This window comes from Ailuropoda melanoleuca, chromosome 7, assembly GCF_002007445.2.
Source record: "Ailuropoda melanoleuca isolate Jingjing chromosome 7, ASM200744v2, whole genome shotgun sequence".
In the NCBI taxonomy this organism is placed as follows: Eukaryota; Metazoa; Chordata; class Mammalia; order Carnivora; family Ursidae; genus Ailuropoda; species Ailuropoda melanoleuca.
Genome location: NC_048224.1, coordinates 46,848,367 through 46,866,036, shown reverse-complemented (window position 1 = coordinate 46,866,036; position 17,670 = coordinate 46,848,367). Strand labels below are relative to the sequence as shown.

Here is a 17,670-nt window from a genome sequence, read left to right as displayed (position 1 = left end):
CTGCTTGTGTTCCCTCTCTCGCTGGCTGTCTATCTCTGTCAAATAAATAAGTAAAATCTTTAAAAAAAAAAAAAAAAGATTCAGGAAACAATTGGTATCATATCATATAGTGTCTTGGTTGTTTTTCCTCATAATTGTGCTTTTTTTAGAAAAGATTTTACTTACTTATTTTAGAGAAAGAGTGTGCTGAGGCGGCAGGGGGGCAGCAGAGGGAGAGGGACAAGCAGACTCTCACTCAGCTGAGCGCTGAGCCCGACATGGAGCTCAGTCCCAGGACCCTGAGATCATGATCTCAGCCAAAAACCTGAGCCGAAGCTGAAAGACTCTGGCGTCAGATGCTTAACCGACTGAACCACCCAGGCGTCCCATAATTATGCAGTTTTTATTTTTTTATTTTTTATTTTTTTAAAGATTTTATTTATTTATTCGACAGAGATAGAGACAGCCAGTGAGAGAGGGAACACAAGCGGGGGGAGGGGGGGAGAGGAAGAAGCAGGCTCCCAGCAGAGGAGCCTGATGTGGGGCTCGATCCCAGGATTCTGGGAACACGCCCTGAGCCGAAGGCAGACGCTTAACTGCTGTGCCACCCAGACGCCCCATAATTATGCAGTTTTTAAAAATGCCATACTCTTTTTATAATTAATTCCTTATTGAAAAATAATTAATTCCCTGTTGTTGGATATTTCGTTTCTTTCTGGTTTTTCAGTATTGTGAGTAATGTTGCAATAAATATCCATGCATAAAGCTTTTGCCAGATTTCAGTTCATTCTTAAAGCTGGTTTTCATCAGACTTTAAAAGAGAAGGAAGAGCACATTTGTGAAATACGTTTATTAGGTTGCTCTCGTACAGCGCTAAGCAGGTGAGAGAGGGTCATCTTGAAGTGTTTGTCAAGTAAGTTCTGTTTTTTCTTTTTCTTCCGGTAGGACCTGAGAAATGAAGTTGAGAAACTACGCGATGAAGTGAATGAAAGAGAGAAAGCCGTGGAGAATCGTTACAAGAGTCTTTTGAGTGAAAGTAATAAAAAATTGCACAGTCAAGAGCAACTGATCAGAAGTCTGACAGGAAGCATCGATCCAAAGGACTTGTTGCTTCAGGTACCGTAACTTCTTTTTCTTTTGTATTTTAATCTGTTGACTTGGCATAGGCTGTTTTCTTTAAAAACTCTTTTGCAGAAGCGTTTATATGAAAATAAGGCTGGCAAAAACGATGATGGTCTTCCCCGCTTTATGTCAGAGCACCTCAGAGCTTCCTTTATGTCCTTTGGGCGTCAGCCACCAGCAAGAAGGGAAGGAACTTGTTCTGGGTCGTATGACCCGTCCACAGTAGAGCCCGATGGAGGCCCTGGCCTGTTCCGCCCTAGGGGCCAGCCCGCTTCACCGAGGTGCTTCTGCCGTGAGTGTCTGCTGCTCTGTGGCGCGCCAGGCCCTCTCACCCCCCCATGCTGTTCCTCTAACTGTCCCCGTTTGGTCTTGGGATACCCTTCCTGTTTGATCGTGTAGTGACGTTTTGATTTAGTGCAGGCTAACAGGTTGCCATGGTAGAGTCAACACAGGTATTTAGCTCTGCTTCCTTGGAGCCTTGTAGAAGTGACAGTGACGGGGTGAAAGATACAAGCCCTCTGCTCCATGCCTTTGGGGTGAAAAGCCAACAAGGAGCAAGCTGGTGTATCCTACAGAACCCAGAGAAGCTCAGCGGAGGGACCTGGTCCCTTTGTAACCAGGAGATTTGGCTGGAATGCTGGGCCGTTAGGTGACCTTGTTCTCTTCACTAGCAGGAGATGGGGGTGGTTTCCTCTCTGGTGACCTTAAACCAGAGAAGCTCTGGCCTGGGGCGTTACCAGATGCACCTGAAGGCAGGAGGGGGTCTCTTGAATGAAAACGGGACTGAAGTGTGCATCTCCAACATTGAGAGTCCGAGGTGAGAAGAGACAGTTGGGTGTCTTCCAACAGAACAAGCATGTCCCCACTGGTCCTCTCTCGGTGAGCCTGCCATCGATGTGCTCTTTCCACACTCGGAGCTTCTGACCACTTTTCCCGTTAAAGGTGGGTGGATGGCCTGAGCATCCCAAACAGGGGAAAAGTGTGTAAAAGGAAAGACAGACAGAACAAGGCTATATAGAGGCCATGGAAATGGAAGGATGAGAAGCAACCAGACAGCTTTAAAAGAACTCAATACTGTAACATCTTTAGATAAGAACTAAGATCAGGATCTGATAAAAAAAAGATATTTGGAAAAGAAGAATGAACCATTGGAAATGGGAAGTATGATTACATATGTAAGGAGTTTAATAGGAAAGTTAGAAACACCGGAAGATAAAGTCGAGTGAGCCTTCCAGAAAATAGAACCCGACAGAGAAACAAACAGGTGAGGATATGAGAGGGAGAGGCCTGACTCAGGAGTTCCAAGATGTGACTGACAGGAGGTCCCGGGAGATGGGGCAGGCAGAGCAGAGGGAAGGGAAACCTCAAAGCAGTAGGAGCACTGCAGAGTGGAGGGACGGACACCTGTGTGTTGAAAGGGTCCCTCTGTTTCTAGCACAAGTAATGGTGAGATGCGCGGCCTTGTGAAATTGCAGCACACGAGGATAAAGAGAGGATCTGAAAGGTTCTAGAGCAAGGTGCAAAAGACTCAGAGCCAGAATGACATCAGAATTCTCAACAGCAATACTGGAGGCCAGAAGGCAGGAGAGCAGGGCTTCCAGATTGCTGACGAAGAGTGATGTCCAGCCCAGCATTCCGTACTGAGCTGAGCCAGCAGCAAGAGTGAGGGCAAACAAAGCTGTTTTCTGACATTCCATGCCTAAAATCCTCTGCCTGCCAGGGATCCCCTGCAGTGAACACCTGAACAGTGATCCCCTACAAATGAGGAAGAGGCCCCAAAGGAGAGAGACATGGGATCCAACAAGTAGGGCATTCTCTTGGGATGCGGTGACGGGAAGGCCCAGGACGCAGAGAGCTTGTATTTGAACTCTTGAGACAGGGCCTCAGTTGGGATTTCTCCCAAGAAATGGAAATGGAACCCATCATTTACCTGATGTCTCTGGCTCCATCTAGAGGCATTTTATTTTATTTTATTTATTTTATTTTATTTTATTTTATTTTATATATATATTTTTAAGATTTTATTTATTTATTTGACAGAGAGAGACAGCCAGCGAGAGAGGGAACACAAGCAGGGGGAGTGGGAGAGGAAGAAGTAGGCTCTTAGTGGAGGAGCCTGATGTGGGGCTCGATCCCAGAACGCCGGGATCACGCCCTGAGCCGAAGGCATATGCTTAACCACTGCGCCACCTAGGCGCCCCTAGAGGCATTTTAAAGTTCTTTTAGAGAGTTTAGAGATAAATCTACATTAAGTACCTAATTTAGTTTTATGAACTAAGTGAATAAATAGAACAAAGCAGTTGTTACTGATTCCAAGGAAAGCAAAGAAATGAACACGAAAGGAAATATAATCACAGAAGGCTGGATGGGTGAGTCATGCACAGCGTTTGTGTGGTCCTAATAGTGTAAATGCGGACTGTCGATGGAACTGAAATTGTGTTGTAACTATCAGGATAAGTGCTGGGGGGGTAGATATTCTAAGAGCTAAATCCTTAAACCTCTATGGTAGGAGCCAAGAGATAAATCTTACCTTAAGAAGTCAGTGGGATGCTTGGGTGGCTCAGTGGGTTGAGCATCTGACTCTTGATCTTGGCTCAGGTCATGATCTTGGCTCAGGTCATGATCTCAGGGTTGTGAGTTCAAGCCCTGTGTTGGGCTCCACACTGGGCAGGGAGCCTACTTAAAAAAAAAAAAAGTCAGGCAGTGTGAGAGTAGTAATGTAATGTAAATAGCAGAAGAGGCCGAGGAATTGTAAGTTGTTTTTTCCTGGGAGTGGGACCCAGAGGTGAGAAGTGTGGGGGAAGGGGGGAGTGCTGTTTCCATGTAAGCCATGCGGACTGTTTGTTAAACAATGTGTATATGTATTTGGACTTTCAGAAAAGGAAAATGAAAAGTGTGAGTCAAGCACAGCTGTATTATGGCAATTCTGGAAAGTCCGTGTTGGTTATTTGGTTTCTAGTTTTTCCTGTTTATAGTCTAATAGGTTTTTATAAAAAGTTGCTTCTGTTTTCTTTCGTGTTTGTGCTCATCTAAAACATTTGACACGATGAAGTAATTCTGATAGGTACTTAAGAATCAGATGTGGTTCTTGCCCTTAATTTCTGACCTAGAGTAGACAGAGACCTCGTTAAGGAGTTACTAGGTTTTAAATAGTTAGGGATAGATTCTATGCTTGACCTTGGCCAAAAGACCAGAGAGAGGGTCTCCAGTCCTGTCGTGTTGTTGAATGCCAGATCTTCCGAAGGGCTCAGTGAGGTGCATCATCACGAAGGACCCTTTCACATGCGACCAGACCCCAAAACAACATTCACCGCCTTTCTTCCTGGGAGTCAGATCTCCTCGTAGATATAGATGGTTCAAGTTTTGTCAAATCTGTGATGTTTCGAGAGAGACTGGGTTTTGTTGGGTTGCAATATACAATTCCTCTAATCACCACAGTGACCCTGTAGGATAGGAAACAGACCCAGAGATCACAGCTGGTCAAGGGGGACCCAGGATGGGAACCCCATCCCCTGGGGCAGGGCCTGGGCTTGGCTCTCTGTGCCCGCCGGGCGGCCTTCAGAGTGGTGGGGGGAAGGGCGCGTTATAGTGACTGCCACCAGCCCTGCCTACGCCCTGGCCGCGGGCTGCTTTTCTCCTGGTGGGAAACACCTGATGCGCTTGCTTTAGGTTTGTAATCGCCTAATATTTGGATGATGGAAATTTTTTTCGAGGAAAATAATGGGAAGAAAAAATAAAATATTTCCCCTTAAAGAGTTTTGGACAATCTGTTAATATTTTTTCTCTTGGTGAGAACTTCCTCCTGGTTTGTTTTCCTTAGAAATTCAGTGAAAAAGGTTTGGAAGCGGTACAGCACAATCGTCCTTCACAGACCGGCGGGGAGCTCAGGGTCAGGACTGAGGGCTTACCAGCAAAGTGCTCTTTGCAGTGGTCACCAGGCGGCAACTGCATCTTCTCGGAGGTAAGCTTGACCAGACTGGGATGTCTGCGGGTGAATTCGTGTTCCTTCTGACACGTGTGTGATAACTCCTCTTACCTAGAGCCCCTCCAATGCCTTCCTGTCCATGGTCGAGCTTATAAGAGGTAGGAGGATGGTTCCTAGTCTGTCCGCCTTATTGATGGGTATCCTTGGGCTGAGCCCTGGTATTTGTACCACACAGGAAACGGGTAAGTCACTGCTCGTTAGAGGTGAGCCTCGTATTTGCTATCTCAGGGTTCACCTCTCAACTGTGTAATCTCTGTGTATGTCATTTCTATGTTAAGAAAATTTTCCTGTTCAGCTACACACAAAAACTGGCCCAGCAGGCCCTTCCTGGTGTGGCCTCAGGTCGCTGTCTGGCATCTCTAGCTACAGCTGACTCCTTGCAGATTGCCGAACACGCCATCTCTGCACCTCTCCTGTGCCTTTGCACATGCTGTGCCATCTTCCTGGAACAGCTTTTCTCTCCTTGTTTACTGGGTGACGCCTGAGCATCCCTGAAAGCGCTCCTCTGGTGTCCCCTTCCCTGAGCCTGCTTGCTAGTGACTTCTCTTCCTCCCTGGTACACAGCACTTTGCGCGCCCAACCTCGTGCTGATGTAGGATCCGCCTTCCTGCTGCCCCTCGCCCGAGCCGCTGCACACCAGGGATGGGCACCTCGGGGCGCGGAACTGGGATTCGTGTCAAAATCCCGATGCCGAGCCCAGTCCTTGGCCTAGTACATGAGCGTTTGTTGAGTGAATGAATGATTAGATTGGTTTGTGAGAGATGCATACAGATTGTTCTGAACCCCGCCCCCTCCCCAACTTGCATATAATGCAACTTGGCAGCCAGATATGGGGAAGAAAGGGAGCTCATCGTAGGCCAAGTTTTGTTTTTTTAAACCTGGCTTTAATTAAGTTCATACATTCAAAAGACGGAGAACTCTCTTACGCAAATTAGTTCTTTGATGAATGGCTCTGATCATGACTTGTGGTTTTGTGAAGGGTGATTCTCAAAATAATTAACAACCGGTGCCGCACGGGCATAGCCATCAGAACAGACTCAGGCGGTAGGGCTGGAGTCCTGCTCTCGTGCCAGAGACCAGCCGTCTAGTTAGTTACCAGCTCTCGGAGAGGTCCCTGAGGTCCCCGAGGTGTAGGGGGACGGGCTGGGGCCACGGGGGAGGTTGGCGAGGATGGGTCAGGGGTCATTTTACGGCTGGTGTCCAGTAATGTGGCAGCCAGTAGTAGCCGTTGCACTGTGGGCCAGCTCGGTGTCAGCCCTGGTCCAGGGGCGTCAGTGGCTGAAAGCGGGGACTTTTTCTTAACCCCAACCATTCGTGGGCTTGCATTTTGCCGTTCCTCTTGAATGAAAGTGTCAGCATAGAGTAGTAGAACCCTTGGGCTGGGCCAGAAGTCTGGAGGCCAGGATTTTTCTCTTGGCTCTGTCACCCCTTGGGTGATGCCGGGCACGTCCAATAACTAAAATCTCAGAGGGCTAATATTTTGTGAGTCAAGCTTGCATACAGTTACTTGATTTTGACCAAATTCAGTTGGGTGTTAAGATGCACACTAACCTGGGGGCACCTTGGTGACTCAGTTGGTTAAGCATCCGACTCTTGTTTTGGCTCAGGTCGTGATCTCAGGGTCATGAGATGGAGTCCCACATGGGGCTCCATGCTCAGGGCCGAGTCTGCTTGAGATTCTCTCCCTCTTCGTCCCATTCTGCCCCTCCCCCACTCACACTTTCTCTCTAATAAATAAATAAAATCTAAAAAAAAACCCAAACAAACCATGTAATAAGGCACAGTTCAGTGTTTTGAAACAAGGTAACAGCCCATCAAGGTGTTTTTAGATGGACAGATCTTCACCGTTTTGAATGCATTTCATCAAACCTTGCTATTTTGAATCCCATTTTAGTCAAATAAAATGTGTGTAAGTGTTGAACGAAATGTTTGTAGATTTGTTGTTTTACAGTTTAATCTCACTAGTTTGATCAGCTACCACTTTTTTGGTTTCTCGCACTGGGCGCTGTCTGCACTTCACAGAACCACATGTAAAAAGTCATACCATTTTCGGTTACATTTAGATGCTGGTGATGTTTAAATTACTGTGCAAAATGCCTGAGTAATTTAGCAAAGGCTTTAATTCTGTTCTGCAAGACTAATTGCAAATTGTGGATAAAGAATTATAAATGATAGTTTTGGAGTTATAAATTTCTAGGTGCCCATCTACACAGTCCTAACTCTTGCAGCCTATGGTTTTCTCCCCCCCCCCCCGAAAGGTGTACTGTAGTTCTTTCTCTGTAGAAAATGTGGATTTCTCCTGCTGTGCCCTTGGCCACTTTGTGTTGATTTAGGGTTTATCCTCTGCCCGTTTCTGCAAAGAACTTGAGGCTGTGATGAAGTCTCCGTGGACTCGGGGCAGTCTCTTTTGCCTCTAATCACTGTGGGATTCTGAGAATTAATGCTGGATGATCAGGGAATTGAAGAATAGGGAGGAAAGCACACTGACCGTATTTGACTTGCTGCAGCCAGAGATTTATAGCCTGGCTATTGACATGGTTGGGACGTCACTGCTGATTTTCCCGAGTATTAAAATAAATGTCTTTGTTGCCGAGCTGTGACATAGCTACCAAAGGAGAGACCATCCATCTACCTGGCCACTAAATTGCTCTGCTTACCAAGAAGTGAGCCGTTAAGCTTTCTCTTTACATATCTGCTATCTCGTCAGATTGTGGTCTGCACATTACATGTGTTTCCTTCAAGTCGGTAAGGAAGCTATGTGGAGTAGGGAATGCTCTGGACTTGGTGTTGGAATATCAGTTCTTCTTCTTTCTAGCTCTGTCACCTTGGGCAGGTAACTGGATCTCTCCGGAACCCACCTTCCCGATCTGTAAATAGGGGAATTGCATGCTTACCTCCTGATAGGATTGGAAATAATCAGTGCATTAGTTATTAGTTAAGGCTCTTCCGGTTGGAAGCTGTAGGATCCAATATTGAGTCATGTGGTCACAGCAACAGTGGTGAAAGGGGGTGTTTATTGGGAGCGTGCTGGGGACTCTCCCAGGTGCCCGGGGAGAGCTGAGTAGCCATGTCTCGGAGAGGGTGAAACTGTGGCAGCCCCGTGGACAGTAGAAGTCTTAGACTCTAGGGCTCCGTGTTTGATGTGACGTACACTCAGCATCCCAGACTTGTGGTTTCTCAGTGGAAATCTCTGAACCTGGAGAGAGAATCATACTGCTTTAGTGTGGGTCCCAGGGGCTGGCTCACTAAGAGAAGGGTCTTCCAGGGTCCTGCCCATGTTTTAGGGACAGTTTTCAGATGACATGGGAATGGCGGTGAGCTGGGTGGTCACACCCAGGGAGGTGGAGAACAAACTGCAGAGGCAGACACAGGTAGGTGTGTGGCGGTCAAGGTCCTCTTTGGGGTGAGAGGCCCCCTGCCTGGGTTGTTTCTTGTTTGGAGGGAGGGAGGGGGTGGCTTGTGTCTGCCGAGCAGGCTTATGCTCCCCTCAGGGCAGCCTGGCCCACTGCCTCTACGCCGCCGAAGAGTTCTACTGGTTTGTCAGCTCTGCTGAGGGAGCCAAATGACTTCATTCTAATGGGGCATGATTCAACGCAGGGGAATAGGTGATTGATGAAATGGGACCCAAATGGCTCTGAAGAGTTCATTTATTTAACATGGGTGAGCTATTTGCTTCTAGGAAGATGTTGACTCACTCTGACTTCCATTATGCAAAATATCCACAGGCATCTCTACTCTTAAGATGCACATTGGTCGCCGTGTTTTCCTCTTACCTGGCTAATCGTCAGGTCAGCAAGTGTGTGCGGCGGCATCTGGCCTGGGCCGGGCCCTGTGCCTGGCTCGGGATGGGGCTGCCCACCCGGGGCCCTCGGACCTGTCAGCAGGTGGTCGGTACGCTAGCGCTGGGGCACAAGTGAACCAGAGTGCCACGGGGGCCGGAAGAGGGCATTTTCCTCAGTCAGGGAAGGCTTCCTGGTGAGAATTCGGCCTTAAGCAGACCCTATAAGGTGCTGGGAGTGTGTCAGTGGAGAGGGGGGAGTGATGGTCCCTGCAGAGGGGGAGGAGTGTCCCCCCCGGAGTGCGGATGGAGGGTTCCTTCGTTCCACTGAGAAGGAAGAGCTGGTGTGGTCAGCTGGCAGGTGGAGGGTAGGGGCTTAGGAGAGCAGGTTCGGAAGTGCTGTTGGCAAGAAGGGTAGAAGGGAACCGAGCCATGCTTCCGGGCCCTGGCCTTGCAGGGCAGTCCTCTGGGGCCCAGCCCACTGCCATCCCGTTAAGATACAGGGGCCACGGAGTCAGGATTGTTTCACTGGGCACACGCATTCCACATCTGGAGTCTACTCCATCCAACTGAAGTCCATATTTACCCATTGCTTTTCCTAGCCCTTCTTGATTGGCTTTGAAGTTACATACCTAAGCACACATTCTGACTGTCACTTATTAGCTGGATGGACTCAAACAGATATTCTCTTCTCAGAGAATCAGTTTCTTCATCTGAAAAATGGGAAGATTAATATACCTCCCCGGTTTCAGTTAGAGAGGATATGGGTAAAGCACCCAGCAAAGCCGCAGGACATAGGAATAGAAGTTATGGCTGACATCCACCAAGTGTTTACTTAGTGCCAGGCATCACTGTGAGAACGTCGTATAGATGAACTGGTTGAATCTCCGTCACAGCCCTCTAGGCCGTGTAGAACCATTACCTTCACGTGTGGGTGCAGATACTGAAACAGAGAGGTCGAGGAACTTGCTCAAGGTCACACAGTCCGTGAGGTCACACACTCTTAACCATCACTGCCCTTCATGGTAGGTGCTCAAGAACAGTAGGGTTTTTTTTAATTTTCTTCCTCATTTTTGGCTGCCTTTTGCATGGTTGACCGGGACAGTGTGACCCTGTCAAGCGCCCCAGTGCTTTGCATCCACTATGGAACATTGATGGGTAGACTGGAGAGCACGGGCTGCAGAGCCTGGCTGCCTGGGTCCACACCCTGCCTCTCCTCCTGACCTCGGGCCTGCAGGTGGCCCTCTGTGCCACGGTTCCTTCATCACGGAAATGAGGGGGGAAGGTAACACCTAAGCTCCTTGGGTTGTTGTGAGGACTCAATGAGAAAAAGCCCAGGGAGCACTGAGCATGGTGGCTGACATCGTCTTGTTATCCTGTTAAATTCTTCCCCGGGCTCTTCTCTGGGACCCTCTGTCGACACACATGGTGTGTACAGGTGGGAGCTGAGAGAATCCCACATGACACTGTCACTGTGCATAAGAGGCATATGGGAGCTCCTTGTGCCAGTGACATGTGGCATGATTTACTAAAGGGCCTGACATTTCTAGCAGCCTGGGTAGCTAACTTATCATGACCAGACTGGTGGGTTAGCATTTGCAACCCTTCATTAGCAGGTGGTGCCCTGTTTCGTTAGGGCTAGAAGCATAGCAGCGTTCCCGCAGATCAGGGACACATGACCTTTTCTTGCCCCTTGCATCCCCGAGCTAGTCTGCTGAAGCCGGGGATCTCTTCCCTGGAAAAGGATTTAAATGCATAAAATACATGCACAGGATTATAAAGGAAACCAGTTACTTTGAAATTTGGTCATCAGAATATTTAAAAATATGCTTTGGAAGTGGTGCTTCTGACCGCGCTCAACCTCAAGATCGCATGGCGAGTGTAGTCCTGCAGTAGTTCAGTAAGAGTCAATATGTTAAGATACTTGAGATACCTGTAACACACAGTAACTGTTCCTTGGATGACCCGGTCACAGGAAAACACTCACACTGCTGTGGTTTGAGCAGCAGTAGTATTCCTGCAATTTCAGTGGGGTTAAGAACCCCTGTCCTAGGTCTCATCTTAACTCTAGGACAAAGCCTAGGTCAGCGTGAAATACAAGGGGCTGCTCTCAGCGCGCGACTCCCCGTTCACTCCCCCCAGCATTGAGGGAGCATCTAGTCCATGCAGGACACTGTGCCAGATACGCTCCACGTTAACTATTTATTTTCACGTTCTTTTCTTATTTTGAAATGATTTCAACTTTATAGGCACATTTCAAGAATCGAGGGTTTCACTTTTCCCAAGGCATCTGAGCATAAGTCCTGTCGCCTCTGAACACTTCAGTGTGTACTTCCTAGAAGCATGGACACTGTCCTGTGTAACCCAGTGCAGCCGTCAGGAATGGGGAATAAGCGGACTCTTCACTGCCTTCTGATGCTCAGACTCGCTGGTGCTCCCCCGCTCGTCCCACAAAGCCCTTCATAGCCAGAGGCCCTGATTCAGGATCACCTGCTGCTTTGTCTTGATTCTTTAGTCTTCAGACCGGAATAGTTTCTCAGCCTTTCCTTGACCTTCGTGCCCTTCATACTTTTGAAGTGTCCGAGCCAATCATATTGTAGAGTGTCCTTCAGCTGTGGTTTGTCTGACGTGGCCTGGTTGATCGGGTTTAGGTAGGTGTTTTTGGCAGGAATGTCCTCTCATTGTGTCCTGTCTGATGGTACACGATTTAGATTTGCCTCATTGCTGGCCATGTGGACTTTGATAACTTTATGAAGGTGGCGTTCACTGGGTGTCTTGACTCTACAGTTCCTCCTTTTTCCTGTCTTTAATCAGTGTTTTGAGGTGTCTTGAGTCTATGTAAATACCCTGATATTCTTCAGACTTTCACCCCCTGGTTTTAGCTGGTCACCTCAGGTCCCATGGCTGGTAAGTAGCAGAGATCCATCTCAGTTCCCTTTGTCATCATTCTGTTTGGGATGCCTTTAGAGCGTGGCTCACTTGACCTTCTCTATTTCAATGTAAGTCCCTTGTCCCTAATACCAGGTTTGGGTCGGTGAACTTCTCGTCTTTGGGGCAAGAGCAAGTGTGGAAAGGCACTGTTTGTAGTGTTGAGAAAGCGATGACCAGCAGCGCTGAGGGGTGACAGGTTCACGATGGCTGTGTCGGGCAGCAATGATGTTCCATTTATAGCTGCTGTTCAGTGTGGGACGCACGGCTCTCAGTGTTGTTCCGAGGGACATGGTGACAGTCATTCCCACACTCTTCCTGCAGGTGGTGCTCTCTGACTGTGGCCTGAGCCAGGGCCTGGCACCGTTGATCACCTCCGTCTGGATTTATAAACTACCCACATATGTTTGCATAATGTCAGGATGTACTCTTTTAAAATTCTTCCCTTCATGTCAGATATCCCATTGTCATTTCCAGGAAAAGCAGCAATTAGACTATGAAGAGCTGATTCAGGTCTTAAAGAAGGAGCAGGACATCTATACTCATCTGGTAAAATCTCTGCAGGACCCAGACAGGTAAGGTTACTGTTTGGACATCATACACGTATACAGACACGTGTATTTTGAATAAATACGGTTGGTGTCTGAGGCAGCAAAGCCTTCCCCATTTGCTTAGGAAACTTAAAGTGCTTGGACGATGGTTGCCTTACTTAAATCTCATAAACGTATTTTATATTAAGAATTGTCTGATTCTGGGGTGCCTGGGCGGCTCAGTTGGTTGAGCATCTGACTCTTGATTTTGGCTCAGTTCACGATCTCAGCGTCATGAGATCGAGCCCCATCTTGGGCTCCGCGCTCGGGGCAGTCTGCTTGAGATTCTCTCTCTCCCTCTTCCTCTGCCCCTCCCCCGCAGGCACTTTCTCTCTCTCTCAAATAAATAAATAAATCTTTAAAAAAAAGAATTGTCTAATTTTTGGATTCTTTGATTTTTTTTTTAAAGATTTTATTTATTTATTTGACAGAGATAGAGACAGCCAGCGAGAGAGGGAACACAAGCAGGGGGAGTGGGAGAGGAAGAAGCAGGCTCATAGCGGAGGAGCCTGATGTGGGCTCGATCCCATAACGCCGGAATCACGCCCTGAGCCGAAGGCAGACGCTTAACCGCCATGCCACCCAGGTGCCCCTGGATTGTTTGATTTTTTATCCTGATGAACGTAGGATGAAAACAGCATAATAATAATTACTTGTTTTTATAGTACTATATTATAGATTAAGAAAGTACTTCCATATGTATTATCTCATACGATCCTCACAGCTGTTTTGTGAGGTAATGTTTTTATCCCTGTGTTCCATGAGGCCACGAACACTGAGAGAGTTAGGTGACTTGTCCAAAGTTACACAGGTGGTGAGTGACTGCAAACAGGGACTCAAGCAAGTTTCTGTGTCTGGGAGTGACTTGTGTCTTTACAGAGTTGCTGAGATGCTCTGGTGCCAGTGAGGTGTGGGGATGAGAGCCTGCTGGAGGCGAGTGGCCTCGCTCTGTCCTAGCTCTGTGTCCACAGGCAAGTGGGCCCCTCTGGGCCTCTGTTCGCCAGCGCAGGCTTGGCCTCGGTGATTTCTCACATTACGACCTCCTCTCTCCCCACACCAGGCTAGTTGCAGGTGCAAGGATACAGGGTCTGGGGTTCATTTCAAAACCGTACAGAAGCAGTGGAGGTGGGTGGGGATACCGGTGGAACAAGAGCAGCCGTGGCTGCCTGGTGGTCGGGGCTGGGGTGTGGGGAAACGGGGAGGGGCTCGTGTAGGAGCTTGTCTTCGTTTGTGTATGTTTATACAGATTTCCAGAATAAAAAGTTAAACTGTCCCCCCTCACTGCTCCTTCTCTGAAGCCTTTCACTCTGGCTGGAATGGTCTTCACCTTTGCACGGGCCCCCACAGCCTGCCGTTGTCTCCCAGAGGCCTGGAGAATTCATCTGGAGGGCTGCCCTTGTGAGGAGGCTGTCGTCACTGTTGGGCTGCCCTCACAGCTGCCCCTGCCACCCTTTGGGTGCTTGTCCGTAACCGGCCTGCCCCCTCATCAGGGCCATGCGCCCCTCAGGGCAGAGCCCTGTCTCCTCAGCGGCTCCATTTCCCAGCGCCTGTCGCCGTGGCTGGGTGGAGTGGGCATGTGGGAAGCGTTGAGAGGATGAGGACCGCCCCCCTCCGCCCCCTGTAACCTGCATCTAGTCTTCTGAGATAGGAGATCATTGTCAGATTTGTTGATCTGAAGTGAGTTTAGAGAAAACGGAAACATGCTGATGAAATTCTGGAAGTAGGCATCACTTTCTAAAAATGAGCCTTTTCCAGAAGCCTTAGCTGCTCGGCATTTCTGCTCAGGGAGGGGCGAGTGAAGCCGGGAAGCTGGGGTGGGGGTGGGGACGGGCCAGGTCCCAGGCAGCTTCTCTGGGCCCTGTGCTGGGTGGGGTGCATAACAGCGGCTCAGCGTTTACTACTGCGTTCCACAAGCGCCGTCCCCTGCCCCAGCGCGACGGCCAACACCGTCTCCAGATAGTGCCACATCTCTCGTGGGAGGTTAAGTTGTCCCCAGATGGGAATCCCTGCTATCACTCCGGAGAATCGAAACGTTCGGCTTATGAACGTCCTCTTTTGTTTGGGAGGCGCTTGGATAAGTGGAAGGAGGGACGTGATGCATGTTGAGTGTCTCGTGTGTGTTTGCCTTTATGCTCAACGCTCGCCCACGGAACTCTTGAGAGTTAATCCTTGAAACGGTCCCGAAGGGCAGGTGTTATCCCCATTCCACAGATGAGGAAGGCAGGCAGGACGCAGGCAGCTGGACCGACTTGCCCGAGGTCATGGCGCTAGTTAGGGGTGGGGTGCTGCGTGGGGTGCCGCGTGGAGCGTGCCTCCATCTCCTTTCTGCCGCCTCCCCCCGCCGCCTGGCGCAGGAGGCATGCACAGGGCTTTTGTTTCTTTCTAGGTGGAACACCTTTTGTTCTACCAACTCCTCACACCTTGAAAAGGCCCTGGAGTTAGGGAAACATAACTGACAGACACGGGAGCAGCAGCTGTGTACTTTTCACCCTGTCAGAAAATGGAAGGAGAGGGGAGCAGTCAGCCTTCCTCAGCCCTAATCGCAGCAGCTTCGCTCAAACAATCTCCTTTTCTCCCCCTGCTTAAGTGTCTCTGCAGCACGGCTGCATCCAAGTGAGTGCTGTGACACCTCCGTGAGGTTTTCCATCAGCCTTACAAATTGATCATTATGATTGCCTTGAAATGGAACTAGGTACAAGTTGCTAGTAGGGCCCCTTCCCACGCAAGAAGACTGCTTCACAGTGAACCGTCGTCAAAGCGGCGAGCATGGAAGATGAGACATAATGGTTTATTTTCCTTCCGATATATGTTGATTTATATGTGCGGTTCGATGGATGGAGCTGGAAGCAATCTGTGAAGGAGAGTGTGGCTCGAGTCTGTAGCGCAGACATTTGGAGCAGTAGCTCCTAGCCATTTTGGGGCTCTGGACCCCTTTTGAAAAATCTGATGAAAGCTCATGGGCCCTCTCTTTAGAAACAGCCACATAGTCTTACATTTTTGCAGATGGTCTCAAGGTGTTGGTGGACCCTCTTAGGGAACTGTAGGTCAGACACTGGACAGGAAGTGATGTATTTCTCAGGATTTAAAAAAGGAGGCTTTCTGATTTGTTAATGTGTTTTGCTGGTCTTGAAAAATGTTCATATACTTTGACCTAGTAATTGCACTGCTGGGAATCAGGCTTAAGAAATGAACCTGAATGTGAAAGGCTCTAGGCACGGAGATGTTCAGTGAAACATCATTTATGTTATTCAGATGTTGGCTGCGTCTCTGTTCCTTTGAGAGCTGGGTGCACTCAGTTCAGATCCCTGCCAGGTGCCACGTCGGGAGGAAGCCAGAGCCCATCTGGTGGGTCTGGGCCCCCCAAGTCAGTAGCTACTAGCCAGGGGACTATCGACATCGGAACTAAGAAAAATTACCCATTCAGTTCCTCAGTATGTTAGCTTCGTTTCAGCTGCTCAGTAGGCACATTTAGCTAAAGGCTACCATATTAGTGCATATACAGAACACTTCTAACTTCCAGAAAGTTCTGTTGAACAACACCCCAGGATTCCTGCGGATTCTGGGGGGTGTGCATTTTCATGGCCTCTTCTGAATTCTGGGTTGCTGGCCTCACTCAGGCTCTCTGTGCAGGTTATGCTGTGTCACGCTGACCCAGAGGTGAGACTTGGCACTCCCCATCCCAAATAAAAATCCATCCCACCCTGTGTTTGTGAGTGGGGCTGGAGTTCTGTTGGCCCCTAAATCAGTCCTTTCCTCTCTCCTATTATCAACTCCCTCTCTTTCTTTTCTGTTTTCACTTCCTTTCTGCCCCTCAGTTTCACCCCCAGTACCATGTCTTTCAGGAGTGACACATTCGCTCCTCTCCCTTGTCTCCTCTTTTGAAGCCTGGGCGCCAGGTGACATGGAGGCTCTTGAGAGCCTCCCCTTCCACACCCAAGCCCTTGAAAGGCATTACTCCAAACAGAGAAACATTCTGGGGAATGACATGATTTCTCCCTATTTACACCTGTAGCAAAAACTTGGAAATGACCCAAATGTCCACTACTAAGAGGATGAGTTCAAGTAAATGGTGGGCCATTCACCTGATTAATATTACATAGTCATTGAAAATGATGCTTGCAAATCATTTCCAAAAATGTAGGGAAATACTTAAGTGAGGAATGCACAATTCAGTATCGTATGTCAAGTATTATTTTCCCTTTGTAAAAATACTCAGGGAAAAAGATTGGGAGGAAATGGAGTCTAGGGGCGCCTGGCTGGCTCAGTCGGTAGAGTGTGTGACTCTTGATCTTGGGGTTGTGAGTTCAAGTTCCATGTTGGGTATAGAGATTACTTAAAAATAAAGTCTTAAAAAAAAAGGACACACAGCCTGCCCCATGTTAATTGGTAGCAGGATCATGGTAGTTCTTGTTTTCTTATGCTTTTGTGTTTTAAATTTTCCGTAAGCATATATTTACTTTTATAACCAGAAAAAAACCCACTGATGACCTAACAATCAAGGGGAGGCTGGCCAGCTTTTGTATCTTAAAGCACAAATAGGTCTGTTTAAAAATGCTGGTGTCTTCGGGTGACGTATGGACGTGTTGAGTCACTGTATTTATTCTACACCTGAAACTAATATTACCCTGCATGTTAACCAACTGGAATTTAAATAAAAACTTAAAAGAAAATTTCCGGTGTCTCGTTTTACCAAGTACCAACAGCCTGCAGGCTGAGTTAAACAGCATTTTCGCTTTGCGGAAGCGGCTGGAGCAGGATGTGCTCTCCTGTCGGAATTTGCGGAAGACCCTGGAGGAGCAGATCAGTGAAATTCGGAGGCGGGAAGGTGCGTGCTCTCTCATATGTGTTTCCCTCTGGTTTTCCCACGTGGAGGGCCGTGGCTGAACTTTAAGAAAGTCCTAAAACTTCAGTATGGGATGAGGAGCCCACAGGATTTCGTCTGGGTTCCTCTTTTTTGTGGTGACCGTGTTCATGTTGGCCCTCCCAGTCTGTGTGTGTCTGGCTTCGGCCTTCGTGGAAGGGCTTAGCGCGTCGTTATCAGTTTGCCTAGCGGGGCACCCACTGCAGAGTCTGGGCCGCACTGACGCATGAGCGCTGAGATTGCTGTTTCGGGGTGAAACTTTGCCCTTAGCATTGTCACGACGAGTGAGTTCCTCAGGGAGGGCTACAAGGTGAGGGGCCTGTGGTTCTAGCATTGCTGTGCTCATCGTAGCAACACTCAGCCGTCTCCCTTACTTGAACCTGAGCCTCGAGTCTGCACGACTGTCCTCTTCCTTTCTGTCTCGAGC

At 48.6% G+C, this 17,670-nt stretch overlaps 1 protein-coding gene across 10 annotated transcripts in view; it reads left to right on the top strand.

Moving 5' to 3' along the window:
- Positions 1 to 17,670, top strand: part of CDK5RAP2 (CDK5 regulatory subunit associated protein 2) — a 164,003-nt gene that overhangs the window by 70,438 nt on the left and 75,895 nt on the right. For all 10 annotated transcript variants that reach the window (XM_034664403.1, XM_034664402.1, XM_034664406.1 and 7 more), the window contains 4 exons: positions 925 to 1,095; positions 4,922 to 5,062; positions 12,270 to 12,367; positions 17,077 to 17,207. In XM_034664403.1, the coding sequence (XP_034520294.1) occupies positions 925 to 1,095; positions 4,922 to 5,062; positions 12,270 to 12,367; positions 17,077 to 17,207 (541 nt within the window). The remainder of the gene's footprint in view (positions 1 to 924; positions 1,096 to 4,921; positions 5,063 to 12,269; positions 12,368 to 17,076; positions 17,208 to 17,670) is intronic.